The sequence below is a fragment of the Leuresthes tenuis genome, unplaced genomic scaffold (assembly GCF_036924035.1).
Source record: "Leuresthes tenuis unplaced genomic scaffold, fLeuTen1.0.hap1 SCAF_14, whole genome shotgun sequence".
Lineage (NCBI taxonomy): Eukaryota > Metazoa > Chordata > Actinopteri > Atheriniformes > Atherinopsidae > Leuresthes > Leuresthes tenuis.
In genome coordinates this window covers 7,243,714-7,263,966 of record NW_027325368.1, presented here as the reverse complement: position 1 = coordinate 7,263,966, position 20,253 = coordinate 7,243,714, and the positions used below count along the sequence as shown (strand labels likewise).

The window sequence follows — 20,253 nt, the reverse complement described above, 5'->3', positions numbered from 1 at the left end:
TTATTATTATTTTCTGGCTGTTACAATTATGTAAAATGACAGCTTAAAAAATTAAATACCGGTGAATAAATAATAAAATCAACAAATTTACACTGAAAATCCGTTTATATTTTTAAAAAGTAAATTGTATGAATCTGACTGAATATTGTCTCGTCCACAGAAAAATCAGTAGATAAACTAGAGGAAGTAAGATTATTAGTTTTACATCATGAATCTTTTCTATAATTTAATCTTTTAAAGTAGTCTTGGGTAGTGTTCTTAAGACTTTAAGGTTTCTCAAAGTTTTTTCTTTGGCCATTGGCTGCTTATTTTCAGTCCAGTTCTTGTTCCTGACCATTTTCAGTTGAATGTACTTTTTGCTGCCAGTGTTCAGCCATGTAACACTGGGTGAATCACACAAGCATAGAAAACTCAAGGGATAAACCAATGTTTAGTCTACATATAACAAACAACTTAGCAAATTACCTATTCTAAATTGTATCTGTAGGGAATTTTCTACTGGCAGTTTGTCACAAACTGAGACATAATTTGGTCCAATTTCTTTTATTGCATCTATGAAAAGTACCAAAAAATAACAGTTTGACAGACATTTTGCCTGAACAAGGTGATACCCAAAGAGCCATTAGCTAAAAACTTGGAATATGGTAGCATTGTGCAAAGTTTGTCTTCAAAAATAATCCGAGGAAATTGGATAAATGGAGGAAGAAGTGTTAAATTCACTGAAGCCTCTTTAGAAATGGTCTCCGTGGAAGGGTGGATGTCAAGAAGCCATTCTTAAGGAAGGGAAATGGGGAGAAAAGGCAAATGACACAGGAAGTGGACTGGATATCAGTGGCAACAGCTCTTATGGAGGGATGAATCCTCCTAAGAGCCCGGACCTCAACATTATGTACACAAAGCAGTGTGGGATCATCTTGTTGAAGAATAAAGGTGCTCAGACCAAATACTGACTTTACAATGATATATAAAGAAATGTGGGGTGGCTCAAGCCTTTTGCACAGTAGTGTATTTATGGTTAAGAGTTTATTATCAAAGTTAATCAAAAAAAAAGTCTCAATCAGTCACTTTCAGGTTTCCATATAGCTCTTTTATTATATACAGCTATCATTAATTGGCAGTTGTGAAGATCTGGTGATGAACTTGGCTGGGTTTCTCCATTTAAGTATGATTTGTGGAGTGAGCGGTGTTCAGCGATGCAGCAGGGGGATCATTCTTCCCAGGGGCTCATGTCGGTGTCGATGGCCACACAATTGTACGCAGCGTAACGCAGCTTCTCCTCACAAACCTTCGCACTGCAGCACAGAAAGAAAAGAGTGAGAAGAAAGGCGCAATAAATGTGGGATCCTTGTCACCAATAAATAGTTTTACACAGATAGTGTCTGTAGTGTCTACCACAGAGGATACGCAGCAACTAAGCATGCATTCAAAACCCTCAGCTCTTCATACCTTGGATAGTTGGGAAGATAAAGGGTACTGGAACATGTGGAGGACTGTGGAAGTGCATCAGTTGTTTCAAAGCTGAATCAGGAAACAGACAACATGATGAAATAATTTGTTATATAAATCAGTTCTTACCCCATCGACTTTGGAAAAATAACCATTTATTAGGATTATTACTCACCCATGTTTGTCGGGGAAGACGTATATAGGTGCAGGAAGACGACTTCTACCAGTTACAAACCTCAGAAACCTGCTGCGATCCTCTGAAAATTTAAGTCAAATTCTGTGAGATCTAATTTCTTCACAAAGATACAAATACAGCATCTGTATAGGTCTTCGTGTTACACAGTTTGTGTTGTAAAGAACTGACCATTGGTGAAGTTTGTCAGCGCCTCCCATAAATACTGCACTCTTACATCACTTTGTTCCAGGTCTTCAAAGCGAGCTGGTGGAGAGAACAAAACATTACAATAAAAGTGGTTCCTTAGATAATCATTTTCGGTTCTTCTGCTTTTACCTGCTGACCAAATGAGTGTGAACCTGCAACAATTCAACATGTAAAGGAGATGATTGTTCAGTAGAGGCTGCTTAGGATACTCAGTTTAAATTTAGTTCAGTTTTATTCATGCAGTGCCAAATGTAGTGTCATCTTAAGGCACCTGAGAGATACAGTCCAATTCAAACCAATTACTCACTGTAATGCAGTTAGAAACAAATCAAATAAAATGTTCTCAATCTGAATTAGGTCAATTCATATAATGCCAACTTGAAAAAAAGTTGCCGAGCAAAGGAGGCCAACGGATCACATTAAAACTGCAGCCTAAATGCTAAAAGGCAACAAAGAGTACAGAAAAAAATAGACACAAAAATGCGTTGAAAATCAGTTTTCAGGGAAATGTGCTAACTATAAAGGTCTATTAATCAATAAAAACCTAAAGTTAACACTGCTAAAATAAGACCCACGTTGAAGAAAACTGGAATTTTACTTTAATTCATTAACTCCTTCTGGTTTTTTAGCACAAAAAGTAAACTTTTAGCTCTTTATTTATGGCCAAATGTGCTTTGATTGTCATTCACACCAAGCTGAACACTCACTGAGTCGTTTCAGAGCTTCCACAGTGATCTCCGGGTCTCCACACACTTTCTTTTCCACTTCCTGCCACGTGAGCAGATCCAGCACGGCCTGAGGAACCACCTTCAGCAGCCCCGCCTGCATGGCTGCGATCTGCAGCACACAAGGAAAAAATAAATAAATAAATCAGACGCAAGAATGCACTTCACGGCTACTAAAGGAGTTCAGACTGAGGACAAAAAGCAAAGCAGTTACAGGAATCTGAGCCCCACCTGCTGCTTGCCCTCCTCCAGCCGAGCCTTCTGCACCAGGCGGATGAACTCACAGCGGTCCTCGTAGCGGACCGCCACATTACTGCCGCCGGGGATGAGCTCCACCATCTGACCTTCGGTCAGCAGGGTGGTGTACACCAGCTCCTCCCCAAACCTGAAATCAAAGGTCTCCTTGTCCATGTTCTCCATGGCCTCCAGCAAGTTCACCTGAACACACATTAGAGCAACATTTACAGAGAAGGAGGACTCAGTGGCCACTTTTAAAAAAAGAATCCAAATAAAGTATAAAAGATTCTGACGTCCTCTACAGGTACAAAAGTCTCTTCAAATGGTTGAGACTGATATGCCACGACTGCTGAGCAGCATGTAAATGATCTTAATGACCTCACCAGCACTGAGTCCACTGCAGGGAAGTCTTTGCCCCAGCTGGTGGCCTCCCCAGTCAGCTGCTTCCACACCATCCCGGGCAGAGCCAAGACCTGCAGCAGGAAAAGGACAGAGAAAAGACTCCATGAACATTAACTTAAACTGAAATACTTTTAAGAATGCTGGTTGAACTTCTGATGACGTGTGATGTCTTTTGATTACAAGAAAAAAATAGAGAGGAAAAATAATCCAAATTTTAAATCCGTCTCTTGTGAATCTAAAGAAATTATAAAACAGGAAAAAGACAGTTAAGAGAATTGAAAGTGGGAAGGAGATACCATCTAAGATCACCTAATAATCATATTATAAGAAAAATAACTAATGGGAGCATATTTTTGGTTTGGTTAGGTCTTCACTTTACTTCATTGTGTGGGTTTCTTGATGATACAACCCTGTTATGCAATTCTGTCTTTGTGTTAACATTTTTATGAATAAACATGTGTCTCTGACAGCAAAACCTTTTTTAACTGTCCAAACACTCAGTCCACCAGTTAAAGAGCTCCATTAAAAGAGCTGAGGCTTAAATATGCAACAATCAAATTACTCTCTGTCATCAAACTGTATCAACATTCACTGTAGGCGCTTTAAGTTTACTTAAGCCCCAAACATTCAACGGCTGGTTCAATCATATAAAAGCTACTTTTAAACCTTTTTATTTCCCCCTGGCTGATAGTGGAATAGTTGCTTCCTTCTTCTGACTCTCTTGGTGCAGTAAAGCATCTGAACTTGCTCTTTTTTTAAGCTTTCAGTTTAAACCACCATGACTCTGTTTCTGAAAAGTGTCACTTCTTATTCTGTAGTGATCCAGACATCCTAAAGTAGATGGAAATGAGCGTCACTCACCAAGAAGTCTTTCCCTCTGAGAGCAGCTCCCATCAGCTGACCGATCCACTCGTACTTGTGGAAGTCTTTACAGGATGGGTTGGGGACGTAGTAATCTCTGGCCTCTACGGCGCCCTGTCAGACGAACAAACGAGAGTATCAGAAAGGTGAGGACACTGAAGTCCTGTCTGGTCCTGACAGAATGCAGGCAGTGATGAAGAATGACTACCTGGTTGGACGTCCTGGTGAAGAACGGCAGAGGCATGGGACACTCGGCTGAGCTGGGGCAAAGCTCCTCTGACATGTCTGCCAGGCTGTCTCGAAATCCTCCTCCCTGATCGATGATTCCCTCAGCGATGAACTTGCATTCCCACCACTGGTCATAGCGAGCGGGCCATCTGATGTTAAAAGATACATCAGAAATCAGATTTTAGCTTAAGTTAGAACTTTGAAATAGAGACGCATGAGGTTGAGAAAATTCACCTATAATCCAAAGTCTTCTCAAATTTGTCAGATGGCTTCAGACCCTCATACACCTGCAAGAGCATAGATAAAACCAATGAGACCATAGTAAGGACATCGGCAGTATTACATCTTTGAGGCTTCCCACTGCTCAGTACCTGACTGAAAACGGCGTTCTTGCAGCTGGAATCCAGAGACGGGTTGTCTCTGTGCTCCATGGCCAGACGTCTGTTGATGTAGAGTCGAGGCATGAAGTTTGGCTTACTGGTCTCTGAGTCCTTCAGGCACTGAGTGATGAGGGCTGAGCGGCGTTTGGACAGCAGCAAAAACTGCTTTATGCTCTAGAGGGCGCCAAAGTCACACATGGGAATAATAACATGCCAGATGTTGGGTTGACTTATAAAAAGGTACAAACTGTAATTCTACAGTGTCTACAGTTCGAGATCAAGAAACTACATACAGAAAAAACTACAATTACAAAAAAAACAAAACAAAAAAAAAAAGAATTTAACTATTATATAAAGTATCATGGAACAACTTCCATGCCATGAATCAAATAAAGTACAAATTTCCAGGACACACAGGCTCCTGAAAAGTAATGTATACCAAACATTTTGTTTGACTCACTTTGATCTGGCTGAAGGTACCGAGGCTGTAGTCCCAGGCGGGCACCAGATGTGGCAGAACACTGTCCAGGAGACAGATAAACCTGCAGAAGAACATAACTGCCACTTAAAACACAGCCCACCAGAGAACTTTACTGCCTTTACTGCAAAGGCACAACCAGCTAAAAAGGAAAAAGCATCTTCATGCATCAGACGTGCGACCGTAACAACACATCAGCTCGATGAGCGCTGGTTTACCTCTGGATGACTAATGCTCTGCGGTACAGGATGTCAGGAGGGGTGCCCTGCAGACGGGGGTAGCGCACCAGGTTAGAGGACTGAAAAACATCAGCGTTCAGACCCAGGTCCCTTTCACAAGACGACTTGATCTTCAAACCTCGGATCCGAACGTCTATCCCCTCATCTGCAAGAGCCAGAAAAAGGGAAAAACTTTATTAGGTTTCATTAAAGAAGCTTCTGCAAGGAAAATGGGATCAAATTAATACAGAAAGGCACTAAAAAGCCTGACCTCTACATTCCTCGATCCGAACCTCGATGACAGGCAGGTGGGAGGTCATGTCCTCCAGCACACATATTTCTCCAATCAGATTGCTACAAACAAATGAAAAGGTGGTTTTCTTGGTGTCAGATTATAAAATTTGAAGCTCATATTTGTGAATCCCATAGAAGAAATCACTGGAGAAAGCTCACTCGTCTATGGTGACATCACTCAGCTTCTTCAGATTGTCTCCTTCTCCTCCATAAACTGTGACTCTCTTGGGCATGTAGTTGTCATCCGTTGAATCCACGGTCAGTATCAGCTTACTGGTGGAAAAAAAAAAAACAAGCCTACTATTGACAAGAAAACCACACTCAGAAAGTGGGATCATTCATCCACGGAGGGACCAAATCTGTCACCGTAAATCAAGGTAATAAAATCGCACTTTTCAAGCGTATACTTACTTTTTGTAACAGTTTAACTACTGAAACATCTTGTTTTTCAATTGAATGAGTATAATTCCTCTTGTATTTTGGCTATGAATGAATAAAGCTGCTGTAAATAAAGATAATCTGTGATCTCCCAGCATGTTAGTGGTGCTAATCAGAGTGGTGGCCAACATTAAACACACAACTATTGTTCTTTGTTTTTCTACTTTCAGCTTCTTACTTGACCACAGTGCCTCTCTTCATGTGGAGGCGGATCCAGTGCTGTCCCTGCATGCCGTCGCTCTCCCAGTAAGTTTCAGTGTCGCCGTCCGTCAGACAGCTCACCCCCCCGTTGGGATCCTCCTGACAGCAAATATCATGACAGTTTGATTGGTAATTAGGTTAAAATAAATTCCCAAACTTACAAAAATCAGTTTTATGTTACAGGAGTAAAAAACAGGATTTACAGAACTGGCCAAATCTGTTCATTTGAGTGTTAAATGTCAAACTGTTGCTTACTGAACATGACGACACGTCGATGCTGGTCACACACTGCTTCACACTCCCCAGGTTCTCATCCTCTCTTCCTATGTGGTCATAAAAGTAGTGCACGAGGTCCTCGTCACTTTCATACGCCCAGGTGGGAGGAACATACCTTGAAAACATGAAGTTAGCCTTATTATTAAGGTATTTGCGACTCCATACGACACTGTTGATTCACGCAAACAGACTCACTTTAGCTTCTGAACGGCGGAGGCATCACACTCTGCGATTTTGGGTTTGGAGCCAATGTAGAGTGCGTTCTCCACATCCACCACCTGCTCCCACCTGTTGCAGGGCTTGTGGTCGTAGCCAAAGAGCTGCTGCTGCCTGCTGATGGTGTCTGGTGACTCTACGGGCACGAGCCTGTCGCCTCCTTCTGTGTGTTTACACACCAGGATCCAGCCCTCCTCCAGCTCCTGGCCCGGACGGTGCTCCTCCAGCTGCTCCTGGAAACCGAAATGGATCAAAAACATTTAAAGTGATATGTTGTCTATTAAGACTCAAGCTACAAAGCTTAAAGTGTAGCTCCTTACTAGACACTCCATAGATAAGACTAAACCTTTTTAAAACTCATTTCAAGGCAATTTTGACCACGGTTATTAACAACGAACTATCAGCTCAAAGTGTTCTGTGTGCCTACATCTCACCTTGATACTCTTTATTTCTGTTTAAGACAAGCTGCCAAAGCAGATCTCCTCTCACCCCACTCTCTGTCTGTAAAATTTAGGAATAAGAACTGACTAGCAAATGCCTCCGATGACTTTTACAACATAATGATATGTGACCCTTAGATGACCATCAAGCCCCTGTGGTCATCACAGCAAATCTGAATCTGAGGTTTCAGGTTAGTGTTTAATTTATTTTCTGTTTCATAGCAACATTCTGTAACCTCTGTAACTTCACTATCAGGTGCCCATAGTGTAACATATATAAACTACACTTGTGTAGTATTACTATCTAGAAAACATGATGTAGCTGCATGGAAGACATTGAGGAATATCCTTATATATCACAGGACTCTTGGTACAAAGGGTAAAGGGGAGGAGTGCAGTGCAATCATCATGTAGATTAGAGTTATAGCAGCTGTTTCAGCAGATTTAGAGAAGTAGGAGAGATGTGACTGTACCTTATTCATTTTGACCCAAAGGCCCTGGCTGTTGCAGTATTCCTCCCCTGTAGTCCGGATGCATGTCCCTTTCTTTGGTTCAATGTTGTACTTGCATGATTTCTTGCTGTGGAGAACCTGGTGCGGACTTTCAAAGACGGACACCAGCGTTTTTCCAACGGTGGAGGCTCCCGCTGAGCCCCCGGTGGAGGCGGAGGAGCCAGATGATGAATCCTTGCAGATTTTGTAGCACACCTCTTTGGGGACGTAACACAGGCACTCGGGTAGCGGCTCGCTCCTCCTGAAACTCTCTATGCACCTGTTCAAGAAGCGGATCCTGCCGAGAAGCAGGTGAGGGTTGTCGCCCAGAGACATGATGGAGTTGATGAGGGTGGCGTTCAGCAGCTCAGCAGGGGGCCGTCAGGTGACATAACACCGCTGTCCTGCTCCGTTTTCCTGCCTGGCAGCAGGGATGCTCCTGTCAACACCAAACAAAACCCAATATTTACAAGAAACACAGCCTTCACTGGACACAACATGAAACCTGTTAGTTATACTGATTTAAAGCCCCCTTACAGCGCGAGTGTTCACAATCTGAAAGGTCAAAAACCTGTTAACCGACAACCAAAGATACCTCACCGAATGACAAAAGTCTCTCCTCATTTCGAAAGGTAAAAGTGACTGAGCTAGCATTAGCATGCTAGCAGTGAGTTCGGTACATGAGTGGACTCTTAGTTGGTATCAATTAAACCAGATGGCTCAGCGTCTTCGTATTTGTCAGACCTCTTTAGATGACAAACACATAATGAGTCTTGTTCAGAAACAGTAAGCGTTAACATACCTGCTGACGTTGCTGAAGTGCTGTGGTTTCTGAGCTCGTCTGTCCGTTTCACAGATTTCTGACAACGCGGAAGCGCAACAAACAATCTTGATCCTTCTCCACTTCCGTCGTTTTTATCGTACCAAAATAAAAGTTTCCCATTTTAATATGAAAATACCTGACGAATTTGGATTTTCAATTAGCTCTTTATAACCCATGAAATCACCACCATACTTGTAGGAGGTTAAAAAATAATGACACAAAGCAATTTAATCTAACAGCTGAACATTCTGGCTTAAAATTGTTGTTATTAGCAATTTTAACAGATGAAGACGAGCAAAAAAAAAAATGAAATCACTCAATCCTTTCCAATTTTCATTTCTAAAACAATTACATGAGTAAGTTTTAATATGCAAATGAGTCTGTAGATAAAAGAGAGTGCTTGCTGAGCTTAATGAGGTAATTATGACTAATTTGTTAGGAAACTCGATCCAACAAGAGAGCTGTCAGTGGAAGCAGTGGAAAGGTTTCTGAAACTCCTTCAAGAAGATATTTCAGCTCAGTGTGCAGCAAAAAGTATTGTTTGATCCCAGTCAGCTGAGGCTAAAATCTGGAGCAAAAATGGGAGGGTTATACAAAGGAAACATGCAGGTTGACATAGAACGATGCCAAAGCACCAAAACAGAAATCTCAAAGCTATTGGCCAGAGAATAGAAAATTCACTGCAAAAGAAATAAAAACAAATGATCAGAAACAGGAGTCAATGCTTGTGACCAAACTGTAAGAAGCCATCTAATTGAAATAGGATTTATATCCAGAGAATTTAACAAATCCTATTAAAGACATCTGAAGTTTTACAAAGACAGAATGTTCATCTGTTAGATGTTAATGAACATTCTCCAAGTGTGTGATTCCATCATTTCTGCCAGAGGTTGTATCAGGGGTTTATTTTTAGCTTTTATATAAGCCTTCCTTTAAGGCAATAAAACACACAAATACAGCCCAGTTACAGTAGTCTCTTAAAGTGAATATTCTGGCGCAAAGGTTGATTCTGAACAGGTTAAAGGCGTTGTTAACTGGTTCTTGTGTCTACTTACCAGCAATGATAGTGCAACTTTGTGAGTCTCTGTGTGTCATTGTTTATGAAGATTTTTGTAGCTAAAAGGTCTTCTTTGGACACCAACTGTGGCACGAATTACCGCAAAGGTAGTTTAGAATTTTTTCTATTTGTAAGCACAACAAATGCGGTAACAGGTTGACAGTTGAAACCAAAATTAACTGAGTTGTTCATTGTCCAACCCCTGGCTACTGAGTAAGAGGCTCTTCCCACTTTACTCCACCTCCTTTTAGCTTAAAATATAGCCTCCTGTCTGTTATATAAACATAGTGTTTTCCACCATGAGTGTGGTGTAGACCCATGGTAGAAAATAATATACAAACTCCAGGACAAAACAAGTGGAAGACAAAATAGTGTAGATGTGAAAATAAATTTCATCAATGCATATGACATATCACGCCATTTTCTTTAATAACTGACTGTTCAAATAATAAAATGTCAACAGGTTTTGAAGATTTCTCCAGTAACAAAGTAATCAGGGATAACTGTCACTGCATGTAATGGTACAGAGCAAAGAGGAAATGTTAATATCTTATTTTATGGCCTTAAAAAAATACAAGCTAAAAATGACGCTGGCTTAAAGTTTAACTCACTGTATCCATGGCAACATTGGGCTTTTTGTTTCTTGTAAAAGTCATGTGCTCATATACTAAAAAAATCTAATGTGGCATTTTCCAAAAATGTTTTATTTTATCTTATATATGTGATCAATGTTACACATGAAGGTAGTCAAAACATGCCGGTGAGAATCAATGTCTCTCAGTCTTTTTGCTCCACTGCAACTGTAACAACCGCCCTGTCTTGTTCTTTGTGACTGGTGGCATCTGTTTCACCTTCATCAGCCTCGTCTTCCTCATTTGGATGTGACAGGATATCCATCAGAAAAGGGAGACTACCACTGCGCAGGACGCCTTTACCCCTGTGCAGGAAACTGTCAAACCCATTAACCAGAGAGCCCTGGAGTGGTAAATACTGTCTGTTCACAGGTGCATCTGCCGGATGCTGGATCTCAAGATCTTCAGCGCTCATTCTGTAAAAAAGTAATTAAAGCAAAAACAAGGTCACTTTTGTGTCTTACTTAACATGTAACAATTAAGTAAATAAAGGTAATAATTTGGCTTATATACAACCGTCGATACGGATTGTTTTTGCCAATTTTTTCTTCCTTTGTTATCAGTGAAATAATAAAATGTGCTTTTTAAAAAAAAATGATAAAACAGTAAGTATTACGGACTTTCTTCACAGTATCTTTGAATGAGCACAAATTCTTTCATACTTCAGTAAAACCTTTCGCATGAGAAAAAGTCTTCGTGTGAAAATCTCTTTTAGCCTGTTAAACCATTACCTACTGAATTGCTTTTCAATACTTGACTGGCCAAACAAAATGTTGTTGTGACCAATAAATTGCCTGCTATAGAATTAGCCTGCCCCCTACTGGATATCTGCTGAATCTGCAGCTGCAGACTAGTCCGCCAGTTTCAGGTCAAAGTCGATGCAACATCAGATAAATATCGGCCACTGCCATTGATATGTTACAAAGTCAATAAAACGAATATCTCCTGATATTTCTGTGCATCCCTATTGAAAACGAGGCTTCACTGTGTCAGTATGATGAGTAAAATGTTTTAACGTGTCAAAAGAATTTGATGCAGAAGAATATAACTTGTAGTACTTAGAATTACTAGGAAGATAATAAACTGGTAAACTGAGTTAAACAAATTTTGTTTCACTTTTTAATCTTTTCAGATAATAAATTTACCTGATACAAATACACCAGATTTGTTTTGAGTGTTTGTTTTAAGTTTATTTCCACGCTTGTCCTTTTACCTCATGTCGAAGGTGGAGCCCATGAAAGCCGGTCTGAGAGTCTCTGCTGCTGTTGATAGAGTGTAAGGGATGCAGAAGTGGCTCTGCGACCAGTGTTTGTCCTTCACAATGGGAGCCAAGTTCTGGTACATATCATCCACAGCCAGCATTGACACCTGCGGAAGACAGGAACAGAGTTAAAGAACTCACTGTAGGTTTTTACACTGGGTGTATAAGAAGAAAGCTTTGAGGTGAAAACCTGAATGTTTCGGTCAATAAGCTGGTTGGTTTCAAAGTCATCATCATCTTCTCCAAACGGGTTTATGATCAGCTCTCCCACCTGCAGAGTGGAGATATAACAATAACTGGTTGGACAAGCCGTGGTAGAAGAATCACTCCGGTCGTAAAATTGCAAAATATACTTTTAAAAGTGCAAATTTTGGCAAAGACTGAGATAATAATAATGCTGATGCATTCGTACTTTAGCAATATTTTACTGAAAGAGCAGGTTGAGGTGGACCAATTATACCTGATTTTATCTGAAACAAATAGTCGAGGTCCTCCAAATGATCAGAAGATGCATGTGTGGGATCATGAGACACAAACTGCTTCTCTTCTCTATCATTTGCAACATCATGTGAAGTTTACAAAATAAATCTCATTTAAGGAGCAGTAACAACATAGCTGTCAAGTTGATTGTGAACCTCTAAATTAATCTAAGGCTGTTACATTTCTTTAATGTGCAGACTTTCAAACGTACCATAGAGGTAGCGTAAGGCAGCACAGATGTATCAGTTTACCTTGAGCCAGCCGGTGTAGAAGAAGAACTGCAGCAGGGTGAAAATAGGGACGTACATGTCCAGTTTGTGACCACTGTATCCTTTCTCTGGATTCAGGAATTGTCGACCAATTACACAGAAAGCAAAAAACGAGTAAACTGCAATAGTTACCACCTGTGCAAAACAAGCAAATAGAAAATATTACAGTCAGTTGGGTACATTGATTTAATTTATAATAAAGACAGATAGTGAGAAAACTGGCTTTTTAAAGATTTCTTTCTCCTGTTATTTGTTCATATATTAAACTTTGGTCTTATATTTACTAAATTTTCATTAGTTTTGTTTATTTTGGAATTAATTTAATCCTCCAAAGCTGATTCCTAAATGTTTTAAACCTGTGTTATCCATCTGAAGCACTTTATAACTTTGATTTGAAAAATAAATTTGACCATTTCCTTTAAGATACTTTTAGAAGATAATTGGAAAACTTAGATACAATCCAACAGATTGTTTAGATAACTGACTGAATCATTTAATTTTAAATCAGAATGCAACATTAACACATTTACTGATCTGCTGATGGTTCAGCTCTGGCTCCAGCTTTTAGTTGTCAACCATATAAGCTTGTCACATGAAGTTCCGCATATTCAGTGAAGAACTGTACTTGTCTATTTCTACAATGTCACGGTTTATTGTACCTGAGTGTATACCAGCGGGATGCTTATCCAGTCATAGTGGAACAGCAGGCTGCACTTGGCTCTGTAGTTATTGAGCTCCTGCAGACACAGTAGAACAGTTTATTCACATATCATAGTCGTATTTTATGTGTGAGCAACATGAAATGTTGTGTTTATTCGCAGACCATAACAAACGGCTCACATCCATCAGCAGCCTCAGAGCGATGTCGTCCCTCACTCGGCCCTCCTCTCGTGCTCTGGACGCCAGATTTGAGAACCACGTCAAAGGAATCCAGTACTTGTTGAAATCAGAGTGCAGCGACTCAAACTTTTTCAGCTCATGTGTCGTCATAAATCCTGCGTAAATATCACACACAAACTCTATAAATCACATGTCAACTGAACTAGTTTCATCAGTGTTTAGACGAGCAACCATGAGTTGATAAATGACTGGAATATCATAATGTTGCAGCTATTCTTATTATCAAATAAACATTTGAATAATTTTTCAAGTAAAAATGCTAAGATAGATCTCAGTCTTCTTGCCTTAAAAACAACTACATGCTTTCACTTATTTCAGATAGAATATATGTAACCAAATCTAGAGCCAGTGTTCTGTAAATGTTCAAAAAGCTCACCTTCTTCCTAGAACCTGAAGAAAGATTTAATTGAATTCAGAGAGAAATCCCAGAACTCAAACTTCCATTTACTTACGCAGGTATATCAATGAAAATAAAAAATGTTGGTATGGCCACTGATTGTTCATCCACTCAGGATATAAATTCCTTGATCTGTTCAAATGCCTGACTTGGAAAACAGGCTGAGATTTGTTCTGTTTACCCTCATGTGAAGCTGCTCTGAAATTATCAGTGTCGACTCAGTCATCCAGGTCACAATTATCTCCAGAACATAGATAGAAAACAACAAATATTTTCCAGAAAAGAGTTTTTAAAAAGTACTGTAAATATCTAAATAAAGATTAAAACTTTCAGTTATCTGGACTTTAAATTATTTAGTTGAATTACAGTTCAGAGATTAATATTTTCAACCCAGATTAATTTTACTTCTTTAGCTCAAAGATAACAAAAGTCTTATTTGTTATCTTCATAACCAAAACGACATGCTGTCCAGATATCATGATTTATAACAACTCAATAAAACGAAAGCAGACCTGAAATGATCATTACCAGAAAACTGACCAACAACAATTTATAATAATTTAAGGTATTATCTTGTTTTCACTGCCGTTCTAAAATGTGATATTCAGAATATATATATATATAATTTTTATATCTATTTGTCTTTAGAATTTATGTTTTTTTTTCATTAAATTTTGTGATTTGATTACATCATTAGCTGTATTCCTTTTTAAAACTGTTTTGTCTTCTTTGTGTTTGATTCTTCTTGTTTTTTTTGGGGGGGGGGGGGGGGGGGTACAGATACAGTATTCATTTAACTTGTGTCTTAAATGTACCCTGAAGTGCTGATTGTTACACAATATTCTGCTTTGGAGCAGAGAAGCACTTCAGTTCAAGAAATATTTTCCCATGAGGAAAAAAGCAGATTTGATTTGATTGATTGAGTTGACAAAATGGTTCAAAATTAGCTTCTCAACTACAACAATAAAACTACATAACCATAAAACTGTAACTAGTATCCTATTTTTAATTTATAACATATAAAAGTATTTCAGCCGCAGGTGACGCGTTTCTGCATCAAGTACTTTTAGAAGTGGGAAGTTTCCCCTCATCACGTCAACCTTGGTGCTGTGGAGTATCAGTGTCTTTCTATTTCAATTAACAGCAGTTGGTTTAGTATAGAGGACAAAACTTTGAAATAACAAATTATTTAGTAGATGAGGATTATTTTGTGTCTATATTGGTCCACACACGGGTTCACAGACAATAGGTGTTGCATGCTGCACATTAAATAGTTTGCTTTGAAAGAAAATATGTAATTTTGCCGCACTGAAAAGGTGACTTCACCCAATTTCAGTAAATACAGTTGATTTCGCCCCCACTGCTTTTCTTACCAGCCTCCACAATGTGCTCCAAAGTTGGGAAACGCTTGAAAACTCTGGTGCTGATGGATCGCAGGATAAGGACTGAGGATAAGTTGGCGTATCTCATGAGGGTTCGTCGCAGCAGTCGACCCCTCTCGTCTGCACCGTGGACGTTTCCAGACACCACCATCATCAGGTTGTCAGGCAGCGGGAAGCTGGTGTACTGACCCCACCATCGGTTAAAGGCCAGGGTCACATAGAAACCTACCGTGACAAAAAAGTCAATTGTACTGATTCATGTTTAAGACTGAGAAAGAAAGAGTCTGCTCATTCAGTCTTACCGAGAACAAACAGGACAGGGATGAAGTTGGCGTTGGTGGAGTGATCACAGTAAAGGGCGACACGCTCAAATAGATCCTGCTGCTTTGATGTGAGGAGAAACCTGTGGAGGAGGAGAAACTTCGAATACACCGCTGCAAAGAACATAATGAAAACATGGAATCAATTCATTTACCTGTAAAACAGGCTAAAAAACAGATACATTCCACAAAACACCAGGAACTCTTTATACACCAGCCGGTAGATGCTTCCCTTCCACCTGAACAGGAGCCTGGAGAAGCCAAAAAACTTTGCATTGGCTACTTCGAGAGAGTAGGAGACTGTCATCTTTAGGTAGGGAATTCCTGAAAAATACATAAACTAGTTAAAATGTGTGGAACAGTTCATTTAGATTTACAGATAAAAAAGAAAAAACAGACATATCTCACCTGAGAGGGCTGATCCTGTGTTGTGTTCTGCCTCGCTGGAGAAAAACGTTCCTCCTCTGAATCTCAATTTAAACTCCTCTGTTGCACTGTCATAAATTAACACCTTAAATTTATTACCTGGGAAACTGCAGGCCGGGACAAACACACCTAAAGCTACTGAGAATGGAAGCAATCATTTCTCCCCTCAAATCAAACTCAAACCAGATTGATCAGATAAATTAATTACATTAAAGTTTTCATCATCTGTAAGGGTCCTGGTAAACACATCGATGTTAAAGGGTTATATTTCACTGAGAACTCTTTAAGGATGGGGTCTAAATCTCCTATTTAGTCTCCTACAATATGTCAGAAAAATTAAGAAAAAATGATTAAATTGCATCTGTTTTTATAAAAAAGAGCAAAAATCTGCCATTTATATTTCATTCATTCACATTCATAGAAAAATAAGGTTGCAGAAAAGGCTTATAATACAAACTATCCAAAGTAATGTACATGTACTATGTACTTTAAGTACATATTTACATACAAACAGGAATGAAGAATTTATTTCTATCTAAGCTTTTATAACACATTTGGAAATAACCATAAATGGTGATAAAAATTTTTACTTTTACTCCCTATTTGCTGATTTTGGATCCCTTTGGCCTGACTTTCTTTGTGAAGCTTAATCGTTCTCTTCATGTAACTTAATCTGACAAATTAATTGTGAGAAACTTCAACTTTCAAAGCTCCATGAGGTACTTTCTGATTGCCACATGGCCTACTCCTGTTTAGATACAGTTTTATTTACATTTTGGGGGCTAGAAAACAGTATTTTGATTTGAGGTTTTTCTGTTAACATATCTAACAGATACCACAAAATCAGCTGAGCACTTTGGACCTGTTATCTGTGAAGACTTAATGCCTCAGCACAGAAGATTAAATAAAACACACAGGGACTGAATGCAGAGTCTTCTGGTGTTATTTACTGGTGACTGTGATAAGAATGGACCAAACGTCAGACCTGTCAGATGCGTCCGTCCCTACTGGATCTCAGCCTTTGTCATTGGCTGCTGCGCTCGTCTCACTTGTTTGTTTTTCACATCGTTACAGCAGTCTACTGTAAATCAGATTCTTATTTTCCAGCCTTTTCATCCACTAACTGTGTTTGCACTACAGTGAATGGACATTTATGGGGCCATGTATCCTCCATCAGAGCCTGGGCCGGTAGACTTCCTTGTTGTTTGTCTGAATTTGCAGCTGAGCAATGACCCTTGCAGTGCCTGCATTTTTATCTTTGTCTTATCACTAACAGATTTATGTATTTGTCACAATAAATCATTCTCATTGTGTAATACTTCTCTTTCTTACTTGGATAAGTTTAAGTACCTTGACACTAGATGTCACTATTGTACCATCAAGAGGAGCTAAATTTTGACCCAGAGTCCTGTATTTATCTCATAAACAAAGATTATTGACAGAAAACATTCAAAAGAACATTCTGACATATTCAACATAACTATATGTTCATGATAATGTTCCTTATCTACAAAAACTGAGATTAGCTGTCTGTTTTACATTTAGTCTGAATTTGTTTCCTATAATTTCCTATCATTAAATTATTTTCAAGGTAGAAAAGAATTATATAAAATACCTCATCTTGCTTACATTCTATCATTGCTCCTGAAAAAGGGTAAAAACATAGGCTTTCCTTCTTCATATTTTAATCTCAGTCCTATATATCAGATCAGACAATGGCTTGTCTGTGGTCTTGACTCCCAGAATATCTTTCATGAATACTCCAACAACTGTTTCAGCCCAGTCATTTCCTGACATTTGCCACTGGATCCACTGGTCAGAGCAAAGACTTCTGAGAGTCACACAGAGCGAGCAGCTCCATCTTGATCATTTCAGTAACCCAATGCTGTAATTACAACTTCCCACGGTGAGGGAAATTTGAGCTCAAGTGGGAAAATAGAGAAAAGTGGGATTTCAGGTAGATGGGGCCAGCCTGGGTCATTGTCGGGGCAGAAAGCCAAAGGGCCACGAAGAATGAAAAGATCCGGAGCATGTTTTCAGAGACAGAGTGAACTGCTATCAAAACTTTTTGACTTTTCATTACTTGTTGGGTTGTTATGATGTCACCCTTTAATGGAGGCCCTACACTACAGGTGCCACATGCTTTATGACATAATTGGTAAATTCATTTTTTGAAACGTGATTTATTTGTCTTTTGGCCATTTCAATCTTTTAATTTAATCTAATTTTATGTCTAGCTGCTCTTCTCTTTAGTGTATTAAATTGTTTATATATAATTTGTTTTTACTAATTACCCTAAATTATTTAAACTATTTTATATGGTGTCATATCATGCCCTTTATCTTATGCAGCTACATTGTTACATATCTCATTGTACTGAGGATTTTATCAGTTATAATGGTAAAAAGAGAAAATATCTATCATATTTAAAAAGTATTGAAATTATTGTATTGATCATCATAGTGGTTTTCAGTGCTTTTATTACATGTGTCCAGTTTATGCTAAAAGACTTATGAATACCAACATTGTTTTTGGTTACTGGGACAGTTTTACCATTGAAGTTCACACTATAGAGCCCAACTTAAACTTAAACACACAATAAACTAAAAAACATAGAAGTTCTTAATGTCTGAATGTTTAGAAATATTGTAATGTTCTTTAACCCTATTTACTTACAAACTTGTTAATACAGCGGATCAAATGTGCAAAATTACATATATTTAATACTAGTATTATAAAAATATTGGAATCAAGATTTTAAATACCCAATTTCAACTGACTGTTAGCTAACTTGCTACTGCAATTAGCAATTTCACAACAACAACAATTATTTTCCTCACCAAACAGAGAAAGTTTGGACTAAAGATGGTTTAATAATGAAGAATATTAATGTAGAGGTTATTAGTGTGTTTACCAAACAAATTTTTATCTCCATACTCATAATTAATGGTGCTTCATATGTTAGCATGTCCAGCTAATTAGCGAGTAGTTAGAGTTTTAGTTCTGAAACAGACTGCAGAGCACATCATTAACACATAATATCTGTTGAGGGGTTATAGGTTAGGTTTCATTTTCAAAATTTGTGATTCAATATAGTGAGTGAGAAACATTAGCAGAAGGTTACCACAAGCTAAACGTTATTCCGTGGTTTATTTTGTTTATCATATGCACAGTTAACCCACATGCTAACAGTCTGTTTCTATTTAAGGTAAAAGTGTTAACATACTGTTTAAAATATAAAAGTAACTTAAGTATAATGTTTCTTTATCTGTGTCTTTCATATGAGTCTCCAACTAAAGATGCTATCTCTTTGCCTAGTCGCCTTAGCTTTATTCTTTCTGTATCATATATTGTGTATTGTGTGTTTTCTTGAGCAGCTTTTAGGGAAATATAACTGAGTTTACTACAGTCTTGTTTTAAAGCAGCACAGGGGAAAAAAAGTGACCAGTTTAACTCAATTTATAGAGAACTTAAACTCGATTTGCTAGCTAATTCAAGTACAGAACTACTATAGAAGAGGCCTATTTCATGAACTGTTACAAATAGATGGGAAAACATGAGCAGTTATAATTGTACATTAATAACAAAAACACAAATCTAGGCAAAGAAACAAAAACTAAAAATGTTACCCCCCCACTGGTGGCCAAGATCATTTTGAATAATAAAGAAAATAATAATAATACAGAGGACATGACTTCAGAAACCTGTAGCTACAGCCATGCTCACATTTAACATGTTTATGTTGTGTTTTTTTTAGATTTACAAAATACAAAATTTCTTTTTTATTTGTCCTTCGGAAAGCTGTACACCTTAAATAAAGCTTAGATGGAAAATATGTGAAAAGCCATCTGGAAAATACCCCTCAGTTTTTTTCAATTCCAGGAAGTTCCACACCCTTGCTGCACCCTCCGTCAGTCTCACTGAAACAAATTAGCTTTCAGAGGCAGCAAATGTGAGATACATCTATCTGTTCTCTACATTTCAAATAAAATTTGAGTTTCTATGTCCTGCACCTTCACAGTGACCTCGATGCTCAGTATTTTGAGCAAATATTCTGTTCTTCAATTTAAAGAAGCACTACAGAGATTTTTTAAATCTTAAAATAGCATTAAAGGCTAAACTACTCTGGCAATTTTTCAGCCTATTTGCACATTTCTGTGTGATGCAAATAAATAGCAAATCTTTGTGATTATATCTTTCCTTCAGAATGGATGACATAACTTTGGACTTGTCATCTAAGCTTTACTTTCCACATTTTGCTCTGAAATAACTGAGAATTTCCAAGGGATTACTCATTGTTTAGCAGCTACATTTCTGGTTGCGCAGCTTCATCAAGTACCTTCTTGCATACAATATAGTAACATGAAACAATAGGTCACAAGTCAGACTGCAATGTACGATACAATTGCAGCAGGATGAAATAAAGAGAAACAAATACAAAATACCACTTTACTTTGAGTAAGCACAGATTTTTTTGGATGTAAAAACATGAAATTAACATTTGAAAAAAAAAAGCATCGAATTGAATAAATGTATCTGTGTCTTTAAAAAAGCTGTTCTTTTTCTGTCCTTTCATACTGTTAATGCGTTCCT

The 20,253-nt window shown here is 38.4% G+C and overlaps 2 protein-coding genes across 2 annotated transcripts; both read right to left on the bottom strand.

The window, feature by feature from the left end:
• Positions 1–1,065: 1,065 nt before the first annotated feature.
• hectd3 (HECT domain containing 3) lies at positions 1,066–8,588 on the bottom strand. The gene is made up of 20 exons (XM_072363609.1): positions 8,516–8,588; positions 7,696–8,152; positions 6,762–7,015; positions 6,546–6,681; positions 6,268–6,389; positions 5,811–5,924; positions 5,629–5,711; positions 5,358–5,523; positions 5,122–5,203; positions 4,653–4,835; positions 4,516–4,568; positions 4,262–4,430; positions 4,054–4,167; positions 3,174–3,263; positions 2,785–2,991; positions 2,536–2,665; positions 1,811–1,885; positions 1,622–1,703; positions 1,447–1,518; positions 1,066–1,292 (listed from the first exon to the last, which is right to left on the bottom strand). Exons 2-20 carry the CDS (start codon positions 8,047–8,049, stop codon positions 1,208–1,210), a joined length of 2,571 nt encoding a protein of 856 aa, XP_072219710.1. The 5' UTR covers positions 8,050–8,152; positions 8,516–8,588; the 3' UTR covers positions 1,066–1,207.
• Positions 8,589–10,278: 1,690 nt separating this feature from the next.
• On the bottom strand, positions 10,279–15,686 carry best4 (bestrophin 4). The gene is made up of 10 exons (XM_072363747.1): positions 15,643–15,686; positions 15,390–15,558; positions 15,217–15,317; positions 14,906–15,139; positions 13,076–13,230; positions 12,895–12,972; positions 12,218–12,370; positions 11,677–11,757; positions 11,439–11,593; positions 10,279–10,641 (listed from the first exon to the last, which is right to left on the bottom strand). The coding sequence occupies exons 2-10, from the start codon at positions 15,539–15,541 to the stop codon at positions 10,371–10,373; spliced, it is 1,380 nt and encodes a 459-aa protein (XP_072219848.1). The 5' UTR covers positions 15,542–15,558; positions 15,643–15,686; the 3' UTR covers positions 10,279–10,370.
• Positions 15,687–20,253: the final 4,567 nt, after the last annotated feature.

Coding starts and splice junctions, on each gene's coding strand:
- hectd3 (XM_072363609.1), bottom strand. CDS start 8,049: ATGTCTCTGGGCGACAACCCTCACCTGCTTCTCGGCAGGATCCGCTTC. Junction 7,016..7,695: donor TTTGGGTCAAAATGAATAAG/GTACAGTCACAT, acceptor TTCGGTTTCCAG/GAGCAGCTGGAGGAGCACCG. Junction 1,704..1,810: donor GCTGACAAACTTCACCAATG/GTCAGTTCTTTA, acceptor TTAAATTTTCAG/AGGATCGCAGCAGGTTTCTG.
- best4 (XM_072363747.1), bottom strand. CDS start 15,541: ATGACAGTCTCCTACTCTCTCGAAGTAGCCAATGCAAAGTTTTTTGGC. Junction 11,758..12,217: donor TCTACACCGGCTGGCTCAAG/GTAAACTGATAC, acceptor TCCACTCTGCAG/GTGGGAGAGCTGATCATAAA. Junction 10,642..11,438: donor GGCTCCACCTTCGACATGAG/GTAAAAGGACAA, acceptor ACTTTTTTACAG/AATGAGCGCTGAAGATCTTG.